At 35.6% G+C, this 15,642-nt stretch overlaps 1 protein-coding gene across 2 annotated transcripts; it reads left to right on the forward strand.

The window, feature by feature from the left end:
- The first annotated feature begins 216 nt into the window (after positions 1–216).
- On the forward strand, positions 217–5,196 carry LOC132152672 (chemerin-like receptor 2). 2 transcript variants are annotated; one of them, XM_059561461.1, is made up of 3 exons: positions 217–412; positions 1,403–1,505; positions 3,681–5,196. In XM_059561461.1, the coding sequence occupies exon 3, from the start codon at positions 3,682–3,684 to the stop codon at positions 4,756–4,758; it is 1,077 nt and encodes a 358-aa protein (XP_059417444.1). In that variant the 5' UTR covers positions 217–412; positions 1,403–1,505; position 3,681; the 3' UTR covers positions 4,759–5,196. The 2 variants fall into 2 exon arrangements, with proteins under 2 accessions (XP_059417444.1, XP_059417443.1); XM_059561460.1 differs by having other exon boundaries at positions 218–412; positions 1,364–1,505.
- The last annotated feature ends 10,446 nt before the right edge of the window (positions 5,197–15,642 follow it).

A 15,642-nucleotide genomic window follows, 5' to 3' on the forward strand; every position in this document is an offset into this window, starting at 1 on the left:
ATATTTGTCATCTGTGGCATGTTGTATCTAATGTTCCTAAATGCTCATGCTGTTGTTTTTCGAAACAAATATAGATTAATGGAAAAGGCATAATTGGACTGGTGATGAATAATATGCTAGCCTACATAATTACATAATAAACAAGTGCTGTACATTGGCCAACTGAGAGAGAGAGAGAGAGAGAGAGAGAGGGGACGAGTGTACAGTCACTTCTTTGTAATATCAGCTCTGTTTAGAGCTCGAGTCCTCATTTATCAGCTCTCGGGACTGCGTGAAGTCTCCACCGCACAGCTCTTATTACTACACGACAATTCACACGCTTTACAACTTCCAACAAACGGGGGAAACATTTGCGTAAACTTTTGGGGTTTGCGACCTACTCTAGCGAACTACATCCTCGACGACAAACAAGGTCTGGTGAGCTTTTTATTACAGTAGGCTATAATTTTGGTTTATATCACTCGTTTATTATAAAACTGTATTCTAATTATGAACTATAACTTTGTACTATAACTAAAACAATGTTTACCACAGACGCACGTGTGAATAATAAATGCATTATTCATTAATTACACGATGAAACCTGTTCATTAATTAGCCTATACGATGAAAGTACTTTTTTTAATCGCCCTTTAAGTTTGGCAAAACCCCGTTTTCTTTTAAGGAAGCATTTCTGAGTTTAATGTTGCTTTGGAGTTAATAGATCTTAAAAGTCTAGATTCTTTTTAGATGTTGGTTTATGGATTTTTCATTATAATTGTTTTGAACTACAATGAATAAAAAGTTGATTATAAAGGCTATTAGACTGTAAAAGTTTGCTTTGGTTCCAACTGAAACCAGTTTTATGTTGCAGGGGCAGGCTATGAACAGCTCTGCCCTTATTGTTACAGTTTTGATTCATTCTGCAGTGGTGTGGCATAATTACATTATAATATCAGCTGTTGCTCATTGCACCATTTTCATGAAGTGACAGCTCAGTTGTGACATGAGCTGCTTTATGTTGAGCTCATAGTACTGTAATAGCAGGCACTTTTGTTTCATGAGGGAGAGAGAGAGAGAGAGAGAGAAGATGATCACATATCTCTCATTAGGATCATAAAGTCTTCTGGAAGCATTTTTGGAAAGATCCTGCAATGAAAAATTCCTCTTGAGTGAGGTTTGTGAGTTAGTGACAGAGCTGAATCATAAAAACTTTCTATGTTATTCTGGCAAAACTGATCACAGACATCATAAAAAAAGAAAAAAAAAGAAAATGATTTTATTAAGGGACAAAAATGGGTGTGTGTGTGTGTGTGTGTGTGTGTGTGTGTGTGTGTGTGTGTAAGTTCCAAACTCAGACCACGTCTTTTCTTTTCACTCGTAGCCTCTCTTTCCCTCTTTGTCTCTCATTCTACTCTTGGAGCAATAACAGGGAAACACCCATCAGGGATATCACAAATGTTTTTGTGAAATCGACAAAGTAATTCTTGCAGAGGAGTTGAAGTCCCTGAGCAGGACACTGTTGGGTAATTCTATAAAACACATTCTATAAATGTCTTTCAAAGTGCATGTGGCGCAGTTAGTTGTGAAATCTGCGATCAATTTCGGCCTAGGCCTACTCAGAGAAATTACCATCATAATAGTGTCTTCAATATTTTCATGTTGTAGACATAAAGTAGAGAGACTCTGTTACAATTAGGTGTCTATCTATGTTAGTTCTCACTTTAAGCTTTTATATATATATATATATATAAATTAAAATTAAATAAATAAATTTATGTATTTAGCAGACACTAAGCGACTTCCAGTGCATTCAGGCTATCAATTTTTACCTATCATGTGTTCCCAGGGAATCAAACCCCCAACCTTGCACTTGATTCAACAATGCTCTACCAATTGAGCTACAGGAACATCGACTAACAAATTATTCTACAATTAGTTATTTTACTATAGCTATTAGTTATATATACTGTGTGTGTGTGTGTGTGTGTGTGCAAACCTTGCAAAAATTTAGCAGCACACTTTTTTTTTTTACAGTGATAAGCATTATTTAAGTAAAATTTACAAACAAAGAGTCAATCAAATTTGCTGGGAATTCCCAGTATTTGAACATTTCTATTTAAAGCAAATATTAATTATGCTTAGGCTTTTATTTGTCAAATTTTTGTAAATGAACTAGCCTTTTCTGAGTGAGAATTGTTTCCAAGCTTTTTAGTAAATCCTACTCCACATTTTTTTCAGTGTATGTGCCGACTTTGTCTTTTATATTTTCCTTTAAAATCAAAAAATCTCTTAGAAGGAATAAGAATAGATACAAATAAGAGAGTTGTTGTTATACAGTAAAAGTAATGAGCTAAAAAAGAAATTTAACTTAAAATTATCTTACTTTTGATTGTCAAATACAGTTTGAAACATTGTTGAAATGTGTTTTTTTTTAATGTTGAAATAGCATTTTATGTTTAGTAAGTAGAGTCAATTGCAAGTTAACCATTTGTATTTTGATTCTGAAAAGACCCCAAAAAGAGTAAACGTGGTGCTATCAAAACATTACAACAATTGCAACAAGCTAAAATGGCACGATTGCTACAGCAAATGCACTTATATATTATACTAATATCTCACGTTTGCTTTTCTCTCGCCACTCACTTTTACTTTTCCAAAATTGTACAATATATACAGCAACCAACATAATAATACGTTGCAGGATTCACATTCATTTGTTTCAGTCATTAGATATTTCACTTTGAAAGTGTCGCAAACACTTACACTTCCACAGAAAAAACTATCTAACGTATAGTTGACATTTGAGACTGAATACTATAGAAAAGCACTAAAAGTTTTTCAGTTAGTGTTTTCAGCTTGTTTATTTTCAGATAAAAATACGGCATGCAGTTGCATCAAACAATAGTATATAAACATCATTCAATGTAAATTCTGATAATGATATATAATAATTGCAATTACAATTTCAAGGGAATAATCTACAATTGACCATATTTTAGTTTTTCCAGGGTGGGAATGATGTTTGATTGATTGATGGTTAAAGTTAGCGAAAAGCGCCCAAAGTAGCGCAATCCAAAATAGAATAGAATGGCAACAGTTTAAAAGTATCCCAACTCCATGGAAAAAACTTCAGGACTTCCCTGCATCCAACACGAGCTGCAGGAGTCGGATTTGACTGATCATGGGATAAGAGGAGAGATGGCTGACAGATCTAGAGTATTTATTGCTCAACAGATCCTGAGCTCATTGACAAATGATCTTCCTTTTCACAGAGAGTGCGTGATGGTGGAAGTGGAAGTGAATAGTGAACACTCATTCAAAAAAGGTTTAAAAACTCAACATGTTGATAGCGGCTCCCTGATGTGCGAAAATTATATGCAATATTAGAATGTTTGTGGGAGCACTGGACATAATTATCAGAAACTCAGTGGGAGTTAAGAAAACAGTCCCTCGCAGGGCTTTGTCGAATGTCGACTGTAGAAAAGCCCAATCCCAGACATTTTGGGTTATTTAGAAATCCCGGCTGGACGCGGTTTTTTAGGTCCAAAAAGAGAACATGTCCAGGAAAAAGAGGATTTACTGTATGGTCATCCTACATTTAAGCAAAAAAAATCTCAATTTGCTTTCCATTTAATCTCATTAAAACAGATATTAAACAGCTTTTAAATGTGTTTTTTTCTTTTCTATTTTGTCTATAGAATGATGGCTCAAGAAGACGGGGACTATGTAAATGACACTTATGAATACATGGATTATTATGGATTTGTAGAGGAGACCAAGGCTGGAGGCTACACTCAGAGAGAAGCTCTTCACATCATATCAGTGATTATCTACAGTCTGGCGTTTACTCTGGGTGTAATTGGGAATGGCATGGTCATCTGGGTGACCGCCTTCAAAAGCAAACGGACTGTAAACAGCATTTGGCTGCAGAATCTGGCCATCGCCGACTTTGTGTTTGTTCTTTTCCTGCCGTTCTCCATCGACTACGTGCTGCGAGACTTTCACTGGATCTTCGAGAAGACGATGTGCAAGCTGAACTCGTTCGTGTGCACCATGAACATGTACGCCAGCGTGCTGTTTCTGACCGTCCTGAGCTTGGACCGCTACATCTCACTGGTCCACCTGAACTGGTCGGAAAGGTACCGAAACGTTCGGAGGGCCTGGTGGGTGTGTGCACTGATTTGGTTCACGTCCTTCTGTCTAAGCTCTCCGGCTTTGATATTCCGTGACGTAATCAAGCATAACGAGAAGGTTTTGTGTTTTAATAACTTTCATGATGAGGACAACATGCACATGTTAGTGGTGAGGCACATTGCGATGGTTTCGCTGCGCACCATTGTGGGATTTCTGCTTCCGTTTGCAACCATCACCATCAGTGGCGTGTTGCTGGCTATTAAGATGCGGCAGTGTGACTCGCTACGTTTGACCAGCTTTTCCAGAACCGTCTCTGCTGTGATTCTTGCTTTCTTCCTATGTTGGGTGCCTTTTCACACGTTCAGCCTGATGGAGCTGAGCATGCATCACACCACCTACCTGCACTCCGTGCTCATCGTGGGCTTCCCACTCGCCACCAGCCTGGCCTTCTTCAACAGCTGCGTCAACCCAATCCTGTACGTACTGCTAACCAAGAAGGTGCGTAAACTGGTGAGAAGGTCGTTTTTGAACTTCACCAAGAGCTCGCTGAGGGAGCTCAGTCAGTCTGTGTCTGCGACTGAGTTAGACTCAGCACTGCCCAGCTTCTCTCCTGAAGAAACCACGGCCAACTCCTCCGTCTGATGAGCTCAGCGATCACTTCAAACGCACATGAACTCAACAAACTTTGAGCTTTAAAAACAAAACATCTAGAGCTCTAACTGCACTAAAAATATATTTTGTCAAACTGCCTGGGAAATACTGGCTTTTATCCCTTATATAGTACATTAAAGTAAATATGTATTTAATGGATCATCTATTTTGTATGTTGTTCAATAAATTTTTTTTTATCTAAAAATCATATATAGTATCACCTGTAACTATATGAAAGGAAATAATATACTTTTTTTCTACTAAGTATTTCTGACGAGTAGTAGTAATGAATGATATTTTGGCTCTGTTGAACAGTCTTTGTTTAAAAAAATTATTTCACAGAATCAGTAAACTTGCTAAGGCTAATGTACACTGTGTAATCTGTAAATTATTAAATAAAACAAAAAATAAAATACAATGAGGAACGTACTGTATAATGTACGTGAATTGGATTGATCCTTAAACTTTGAAATACTCAGTGTTTTAGTATAGCCTTAACAAATAATATGCATATTAACAGGTTGTTAGCAATATTAATTATTACCCTTTTCTATGTAAAATTAAATGCAGTTTTACAACTTTGTTGGCATGACAATGAAAATTAAAACCATATGGCCAGGTTTAATTCAAACATTTAAGTATCTTTTATAAATGTGCCTTAGAAAATAACATTACGTGTGTGCATCTTGAGACAAAGCAATGGCACTGACATATTTTAAAATCTGTCAGTGCAATTTTCTTTTAGGTAAAGCAGCCCAGACATGCATTTTACTTTGGGACCAGGCTTAAGCCTTGAGTATGAAATTGGGGGTATAACAACTATAAAAAAATGAAATTTAGCATAAAGGTCAACATAAGTGCTTTTAATATTTTTAAGCCTCATTCTCTTCAGTTGTGCCTCATTAAAGCCTTGATTTTTATGGAAATGAGGGTTAAGTAAAAATATTTTTTGTCAACATTATCACGCAAATTAAAATCTGTATATTCCTTATAAGTAAAAACAGAAATTTTGAAAGTACAGATAACTTTCAGTGTTACAAATAACTTTACTTCTCTTTATTTAAAAGTCAAAAAGTAGCTGAAAAAAGCACAAAAAAAAGCCCAGGGCTGGTAAAAATGTAGCCTAATGTTTAAAGACAGCACACTTACTACATAGATTAAGTGTTTTGCTCAAGAGCAAAGTAATAAATGGCTACACCTAGAGGAACACAAAAAACACTTTCATTAAAAAAAAAGAAAAAAAAAAGAGTTTCACTGTCGACAGATATACAGTTCTTTTGTTTACACTAAAAACTACAAACTAAATCTGAAAAAGAAATACACATGTTAAAATAATAACCAGTTTTCCACACTAATCACTTTGTGAAGTTAAACCACAGTTGCCTAATATGTCTATCTTTATGTGCTATTTTTATTAAACTTCTTTGGGACTGATGACAATACTGAGAATTTAAACTTCTGCTTGTTTTTTTTTCTTTGCCGAGATGTCTGTTTCATTAGAGTCAACAGACTTTTTCGAAATACTGGCTATTTCCAAACAGGATTCTTGAACAATTCCTGTTTTTAGTCCCATCCCCAAAAGAGTAGGAGAAAGGAAAAAGTATTTTACCATAAAAAATAAATACATAAATAAAATAAAAATACACATTTTTTTTTAAATTTAAATGCCATAACCACAACCGAAGCGTTTTATTAAAACTCAGTTTATCTCCAGCTCATTGAAGTTTAGTGAATATCCACACTGTAGTTTATTGTGGGGTTCCCCTTTGCTTGTTGCCTAGGGTGTTACACAATCATTCGAGATTAGTCAAATTTAAATAAAGAGGAAGAAAAAAAGGCAAACAGCCAAAACACAAGCCAAGGAATGAAGCTAGAAATAGGGCAGAAGCAACAGCGGGTTTACCATTAACACACACACACACACACAAAAAATACACTACATACAATACGTACATTCACAAAGAGCCACTAGACACTGTCCAATACATAACATTCAACAACATTCAACAAGCACTCTTCAGAAGAGACACATTTGCTGAGAAGATGTACATCTGTTTAGAGTTTGCACGTCCTCACCCATTTGATAAAAGTGTGTGCAGTGCAACGAAATGAGTTTATTTCAGTCTTTAAGATGAAGTTAATATTTTCTCACACAATATAAGCTTTACCAAGTGTCTTCAGACAGGTTTCTCAAATGTTGCCCTTGCCTACCATTGGTTGTTCGAACAGATAGTCCCGCCCCCAAACTCATGTTATAAGTGTTGCTTAGAAACGTGAACAAGCTAATCCAGAAAGTGCTGTTCTTATTATGTACAATATTATATTCATTTAGTATTGCACATTTTATTTTGTTTTCAAAAACTACAAAATTCATCATGGCACAAATTTTGAGACATACTCTATTCAAAAGTGATCCAGACAATGCAGACTGTTAGCTGGTGACTTTGCCAGTGAATTTTGCAACAAAATAAAGGAAATCCAATTCATTGGCTTGATTGAAATTTGGAAACAAAATTGAAGCCAGATTTCTGAGCTGAACAAAACAATTCAAGTCAAGCGAAGCAGTACTTTTCCTACAAATGTATGCGCCAAAGCAGAAGTCTTGAACAATGGTTGGAAAGTTTATTAGTTTCATATGAACAAATCTTGCCTTATAGTTGAAGTGTTCTGTCTTATAACAAATATTTTGCGCGTTGTAAAATAAGGCTTAAAAATGTTTTACATTTTCAAGAACTGGTCAGTGAAACGAGGTGCTTGGCCTATAGAAAATGTTAATCATCAACGTCAGTAGGTCAAACTAAATATCGTATAGTTTGTTTAATTGTCTGTAACTTTTTATGGGGTTTGCAAATTTTCTAAACCTTTAACAATCTTTACAATTAACAGGGTTGCAGATTTAGCCTAAAATAAGTTGAGACTCAGTAGAGTAAAGCTAGTTTGGTGGATTGTGTTTGTTTATGTATATTTATTAAGTAGTATTTGCTAACATTGTTAAGTATATTTACTATGAATTAAATCAGTGAGTTAAAATATTCGTTTGATCATAACAGGGTTGAATGATTAAGATTGAAGTAAGATGGAAATGCATAAATGCACATGTGGTCCAAATAATGCTATTTCTGGATAAGAAATGTTAACGTTTTGTATTGGAGACAATTATGCAGTAACAGGGTTTCACTCATACACTGTGTAAAAACCATGGACGTAATGTCCGGGAAGTCACCCATAGGTTTCTGAAGAGCGTTTTTGAAGCCAAAATTGGGCGGAGGAGGGAGTCACCATTTTGGCAGTGAGTCACCGTGCATCACTCCCGGATAATCGAAAATAGACAAAAAAGAAGGAGCTGGTTGCTGAAGCCACGTCCACCTAGCTCTAAGGTGGTGACAGCAGCGGCAATTTACCTGTCACTCAAAATGCCACGCCCTTAATTATGCAGAACTTTAAGGCTTAATATAATTTAAACGGATGAATTATAAAAAAAATTCACCCCCCTCACAGTTGTCATGAAGGGCAAAATTAGCTATATAGACCTAAAAAAATTTTGAGCCTGGGCTGTAAATGTTTTTTCTGCTGTAAAGTTGGACATTTTAACATAGGGAGTCTATGGGACTGACTCCCTTTTGCAGCCAGCCTCAAGCAGCCAGTTGACGAATTACAGTTTAATTCACTTCCATGTGGGCTTCAAGAGAGAGAGCAGGAGGCTGGCCCTTGGTTTCACACAAAATTGACTTTTTGTCAAAATTATGATATTTGATTTTCATCTCTGGATACAGTAAAAAAAAAAAAAAGGTCAAAACATCTGCTGTGTAACTCAGAGAGTACCATGTTTGTTGAATGTGCAGTTTATGGAATGTTTCTTTGTTTCCTTTAAAGAATTCTTGTTTCTGAAAGTCTGCAGATGCCATCTTATTAAAGTGTTTCTTTTATTTGAATTCTGTGTCCTTGGTTTTATGTTGTCTCCTTGAATCTTCATTCATTACTTCCATTGCTTTCACAGATACTGCAAATAATGTGTGGTTGATTTATGGATGCTGTTATGAAAATAAAATAATGAAATATAATTTCACCCTCCCTTTTATGTAATTTCTTAATTTTCCCCAGATGGACCACATTTTTGTGGTATTATATTGATTTATACATACAGTAAAATAAGTATATATTTTTCAAGAGTAATTTCAGTACTAAAAGTTGTGAGACACACATGGACCACAAATGGCACAGTTTCCTGAGATTGATGGAAAACTGCCTAAATATTTGCACATAGATTCATATTTAGTTTTGTAAAATGAAAGAGCTAAAGATAATAATACAAACATATATAGTAATGGTCCCTGATTTCAGCATCATGTTGCATTTTTTTATACGCTGTGGGTGGTGACCCCCGTGACCCTTAGCTATATTAATGTTATATCAACATGAGGGCATTTCAATGGTATCTCTGCTATAGGATTACCTGCATGCTGTGTAAAGAGGAATGTGATAAAGCATGATTGCTTTACAAAGAAAACATAGTGTCAGTAAACTATGGTGACACTATGTCCTATGACACTAACCCCTAACCCTAACCTGGGTATTTTGTATGGTTAAAGCATTCATCTGATGCTATTACTAATACATGGAAGCTAGCATAACATTTTCTGAATGGGTGTACCATGATTCAGTATAGGGAAGAGGTAAAGTAGTTGGAAATTTACTCTTGTGGAAATAAAGTATTCGGAGGAATACTTAAAAAACAAAAGTAAATGCAGGCAGTTGAACTTGAGATTGTTGTTTTGAGCCACTTCAGTAGGACTTTAGTACATTTCAAAAGAACTTCTATTGTCAGTTCACATTAAATGCATAGAAATGATACATCAACACTGTGCTGAATGACTTTTGTGTTTCATGGATGAAAGAATATCATGCAGGTTGGGAACAGCATGGGTGGGTTCAGTTTTATCTGGGCAAAAATGCATGCTTATTTTGTATCTATTTTATTTCAGCCTTCAGCTGTGTTGTTTAAGATTGCAGACGTTGTTGTTGTTGATGTCATGTTATTTCACTAGTGAGTCACTGCACTTTGAATAAGCCAAATAAAGCCCTTGAAACATCATTCACTTAATTGCATTTTAAATTGCAATAAATCTAATATGAATTTATAGTAAATGCAGGCAGTTGAACTTAAAGGTCCCGTTCTTCGTGATCCCATGTTTCAAACTTTAGTTAGTGTGTAATGTTGTTGTTAGAGTATAAATAATATCTGTAAAATTATAAGTTCAATGCCAAGCGAGATATTTTATTTAACAGAAGTCGCCTACAACGAACGACCAGTTTGGACTACATCCCTCTACTTCCTGCAGTAATGACGTCACTAAAACAGTTTTTTGACTAACCTCCGCCCACATGAATACACAACAAAGGGGGCGTGGTCTTGTTGCGCTCGCACGGAGAAGAGGAAGAGCTGCGTTTGTGTTTGTCGCCATGTCGTCGAAACGCTGTTATTTTCATCTCGGAGTCCAATCACCTTTGTTTGGGCTTCCCAGGACGCTGTACTTGGAGATTAACGGTTACAATTTATTTTTAAGTCGGTTCCCGAAAATTATAATCCACATGTAAAACTATGTGCAGCACATTTTGCTGAGGACAGCTTCCTCAATCTCAATCAGTTTAATGCCGGATTCGCACAAAGATTATTTTTGAAAAATGGAGCAGTTCCCTCTTTGTCTGGAGAAGGCCTTGTTTATGGACCACAACCGGTAAGTGTATTTATTATTTAAGTTGGTGCGTTTAACAGTTTCTGTAACTTATTACACAAGGGGCAATGCTGTTTAACTTTGTTAACTAGATGGTAGAGCTGTGCAAAAAAATCGAATGCGATTTTCATGCGCATCTTGTCAGTAAAGGCGTTCTGTGATTATAAGTACATCTCCAGCACATGCTCCTGCCCACTTGCTTCTCAAAACTAGTCCAAAACTAGCCCAATCGCGTTTCCAGGAGGGCAGCCTGCGCTCAGCTGGTGTCGAATCACAACACAGAAACCGCTGGCACAATCAGATCTCGTTACGTATTTCTGAAGGAGGGACTTTATAGAACAAGGAAGTCATCAGGTCGTTTTTATGACAGTGAAAACACCGGTATACAGATAAGTGAACTGTGTGAAAAAAATACTGTTTTTTTACACGCGAAACATGAACACATGTTATATTGCACACTGTAAACACAATCAAAGCTTAAAAAAAACATGAAAAACGGGACCTTTAAGATTGTTGTTTTGAGCCACTTAAGTAGGACTTTATTACATTTCAAAAGAACTTCTATTGTCAGTATGGTTAAATATGGTTAAAGTATATTGCTGGTAAGCTACTATTTACTGTACTTTAATTTATTTATACATTACTGTAATTTGTATTGAAACGTGTGTCATCTATTTAAATACCTTTGCTATTACTCATTTATAGATTTAAAGTTGGACATTTCAAGTTTTTATTTAAAACATAACACATTATAGTTAAATCACAATTAAGTGCTTTAGTTAATATATCAAAATATGTGTACATGAAAGCGCAATAAAAGATTGTAAAATTTTTACTTTTGAAGTCAAATTTGGCATTACAAAATACTTTTTAGTACTTAAGTGTAAGTTTGTCAAGAAAGTAAACTTTAAGAACATATATTATCTGCAAGCACAGTTTTTCTTTAAAATAAATGTTTTATAGATTTGAAGTTCACATTCACATTCAATGCAATTAGGTACCCATTGTTGAAGGGTGTTCCCAAACCCGCACAGACTTTATCAGTGTTGTTTTTGCCGATGATGTGTGGAGCAGCTTCTAACGATCATCTGGTCGATGGAAAATCTTTACCGCAGTCTCACAGGAGAGTAACTCATGTTTACATTCCTCTTTGTGTCGCATATCAGTGTGGCATGTAAAATTGCTGGTCCGTTCAGCAAGTCTCTTCACATCCCCTAAAGCCCCACCAGTTCAGAGACAGAAATGTTGTAAACATGCCTTCAAACGAGTGCTTTTACTGTTGACTATTAGTGAATTTAACTTGAACATTGACATGTAGGTTTGAGTATGCAAAATCCCAGCTGTTTCATTGTAGATGAATGATACAATCCAATTATTTTTCACAGCAATGCTATAGAAGAACCTTTCAGTGAACCTTCATTTAAAGAACTGTTTTCCACTATAAAGAACTTTTCTCCAACTGAAAGGTTCCATAAATGTTAAAGCTTCTTCTTGGAACCAAATGGCAATAAGGAATAAACACTGATGCACTTATATAGGCCTTATATACAGTGACTCTAAACTGTTTAGACACTTTTCAGACACTTACTGAAGATCATGCTAGAAAATAGCATAGCTGATTGTCTTGACTCTTGTCAAATGTCATCTATGGTTCAATTTCCTATTCTGCACCATTTTTGCGTCTTTTATTCAGCTGATGATTCTTAGTGGATTTATGAAGTCGGTTCAAGCTCAAATCCTATCAGAGGAACCACAGGTGTAGAGAATCACATTAACTATCAACATGATCACGGTCGACAACCACAGTTTCACTGTTTGTCTTCCTTTTGAAAAGTATACCCCCACCTAAAATCTGTTGTTGCTTAAAAAGTATTTCAACATATCTTCTAATTTTATTTTTAAATAATTGCTTTTGCTTTAATATATATGCATAGCTTAAAACTGCCCAAAAAAGCCCCTGGTCACAGTTCACATTAAATGCATAGAAACGATACATCAACACTGTGCTGAATGACTTTTGTGTTTCATGGATGAAAGAATATCATGCAGGTTGGGAACAGCATGGGTGGGTTCAGTTTTATCTGGGCAAAAATGCATGCTTATTTTGTATCTATTTTATTTCAGCCTTCAGCTGTGTTGTTCAAGATTGCAGACGTTGTTGTTGTTGATGTCATGTTATTTCACTAGTGAGTCACTGCACTTTGAATAAGCCAAATAAAGCCCTTGAAACATCATTCATGCATGTAAAAGCACCAACTTGTCTTTGATGTTTTTTTTTTTTGTACTTATGACATGTACAAACAGTTACCTACTCAGTTATCTGTCTGCCTTTTATGTTTGAGATCTCAAAGTCTGCAGAACCTCAGTTACTTCTGTTGGATCACAGTTGTTTCAGGCGATTGTGTTGGCCATGAGTTTTGGTTCACTGTAGTGAGAGGCGCAGCTGTTCCGATCTGCCTCAGGACTGTCCCGCTTGTGACCAGGTCAGCATCATAAAGCTGGTGCGGCCAGAACAGAGATGACTCATGGTTCCTGTTAAACTGCTGTACACAAAGCATTTTCCAAAAATTATTTTGAATAATGAAAAGTCATTTGTAACTACGCAGTCTTGTGATAATGCGATTAACTGTATATTATCTTGTTTATTACATGGATACTTACCAATTTAATAAATAGACAGACTTGAAATAGGCTCGCACAGTAATTCACCCCAAAACAAAGACACACAAAACACTGGGACATGCTGAAAATTATCTTTATTTGTGCTTGACAGTTGGATAAAAAAAAACACTTTGAATGATATTAAAGCAAGTAAATTATAACAGAATTTTTTTTTTTGGGGGGGGGGGGGGGTTTAATTGTTGTGTGTTTAACTGGGTTGGAGCAAAACTCTGCAGGACAGTGGTCCTCTCAGAGTAGGATTGGATAAAAGCATAAACTTTTAGATCAGAGGCATCAAACTCAATACCTGGAGGGCCGGGGCCCTGAAGAGTTTGTTTTCAACCCTGCTCCAACACTCATACTATGTAGTTTTCAAATAAACCTGAAGGATTGGATGGTTGGATCAGGTGTGTTTTGTTAGGGTTGAATCTAAACTCTGCAGGGCTCCGGCCCTCCAGGAACTGAGTTTGACACCCTTGATTTAGTTCAAAAGGTTTTCAAGGATGTGAGTAACATACAATCAGTCAAGCATGAGTCAGCCAGCAGACCCAGATCTGGGCTACAAGCCAGGGAAAGAGGCCATGAGAAATAATCCACCCAAAGTGTTCTTCCTGCTGGGGGCAGATGCAGACCGTGCTGGTGAAACATCAGCTGCCCAGGGACACCTTCATCATTTACTGGTGAAAAACACTTCACTAAAAGATTTGGATTCTGATGGGTTTATTAGGAAAAAGCTCCTCATAATGAGAGGTGTGGCAGACTTTTCCAGCTGCATATTCATCAGATTTGACTTCCTATACAAATGTGACGTTCACATCATCCATAAGCAACTATCCAGCACACTCTAACATCCGTGATCTAGCTCTTTCCTAACAAAAGCAATTTGTATGCCTTGGCAACCACATAGCAATGTCCTGGCAACCATAGAAAAGGGCAGAGTTTCATGCAAATGAGTTTAGCACAGACAAGCATCACCGTCTAGTTAGCATTCTAGCTAGTGAGAAACACGTCTCTCATCCTCTGAAGATTTAGTTGTTTAAACTGTGCCTACATATGGTCAAAAAGATGTATGTTTTTATGGAAAACATTAACATAACTTTTTTTTTTTTTGGGTGGTTTTTTTGGGTGGTCTATACTTATAGGCTTACTGTGCTTTTAGGAAAGGTAGCCTTGCGGATATTAATGACAGATACAACTAGAGAGGGAAGAAAAACCCTTGCAAACTTAAATCCTATTGCTTTCAGACAATTTATAAGTGCATAATATACTTCATACTGTGCCGATGCATTCTTTAATATTGACTTAAGTGTTACATTTTCAATATTCAAAAGACTTGATTCTTCTATTAGCTTTATTCACTCATTCAGTGTGCATGTGTGTGTTTCTCTCTGTCGCCCTCTAGCGTGTAAATACAGGGCAGGCCTCTGATCCCCCCTAAAAATGTCCACAAAATGATGATGATGATGAATTTTTTTATTATTATTATTATTATTATTATTATTTTTAAATCTATCTATCTTTTTTCTTACATTGTTGATGTGAAAATGCCATTACAATTGTACGGAGCCCCGCACATGACATGCAAGAAAAAATAAATAAATTGTGCGAACGATTTACTCATTCATTCCCTCAATGAACTAAAACGTGCACACGATTTCTATTGTGTTCCCTCGATTTGCTAAATCGTGCGCACAATTTATAAATCGAGTGAACGAAATAGTTTTTAGTACATTGAGGGAATTAATTAGTAAATGCACACGATTTAGCCTACTATTTTTTTCTACATGTCATGTGCGTGGCTCCGTACAATTGGGTGTTGTAACGTTTTAAATTTTGTTATAAAGCTTTTCTCGTAATAAATATTGAAGTGTTTTATGATAATGTTTTATTATAACCTGTGAGAAAAAAAGTGATTATGAACAATTTTATATTTGCCGATTGAATGTCTGGTATGAGGGTGAAACAATACAATCTACAAATAAATGTAGCAAAAGCAAACGATGAAGGGCTGATGAAAAGATTCCAAGTCATATGTAATGTGTAAAGTTATTACGTGACCTCCATTTAACAAAAAATAAAAAACCCAAATCTGCGGGAAAATCAACCACCTGGACATACAAGTGCAGAGATTATCGAAAATATCATTGATGCATCACACCTATAAACTATTAATAACTATAAATAAACTATAATTATCAACTTTAAATTATATATATATATATATATATATATAATCAGTTTTTTTTTTTTCAATTTTAATTTCTGATTTAGTAATTTTGTTTTGTGATTTTGTCATTATCACTGTTGTTAATTCTGTATAGCTTTTTTCTGTTTATAATTAAAGTTGTTTGATTTTTGGTCATTTTATTAATTTAAAAAAATTATTTATTTATTTGTTTTTAAGTTTTACTAAAATATATATTAAACATATACTAAAACATCTAGCCTACATTATGATGCTCTTTCAGCTTGGTCTCAGTTG

The sequence above is a fragment of the Carassius carassius genome, chromosome 11 (assembly GCF_963082965.1).
Source record: "Carassius carassius chromosome 11, fCarCar2.1, whole genome shotgun sequence".
Taxonomy (NCBI): Eukaryota; Metazoa; Chordata; class Actinopteri; order Cypriniformes; family Cyprinidae; genus Carassius; species Carassius carassius.

Bases quoted from the DNA above. Each gene is read 5' to 3' on its own strand.
- LOC132152672 (XM_059561461.1), top strand. From the start codon at position 3,682: ATGATGGCTCAAGAAGACGGGGACTATGTAAATGACACTTATGAATAC.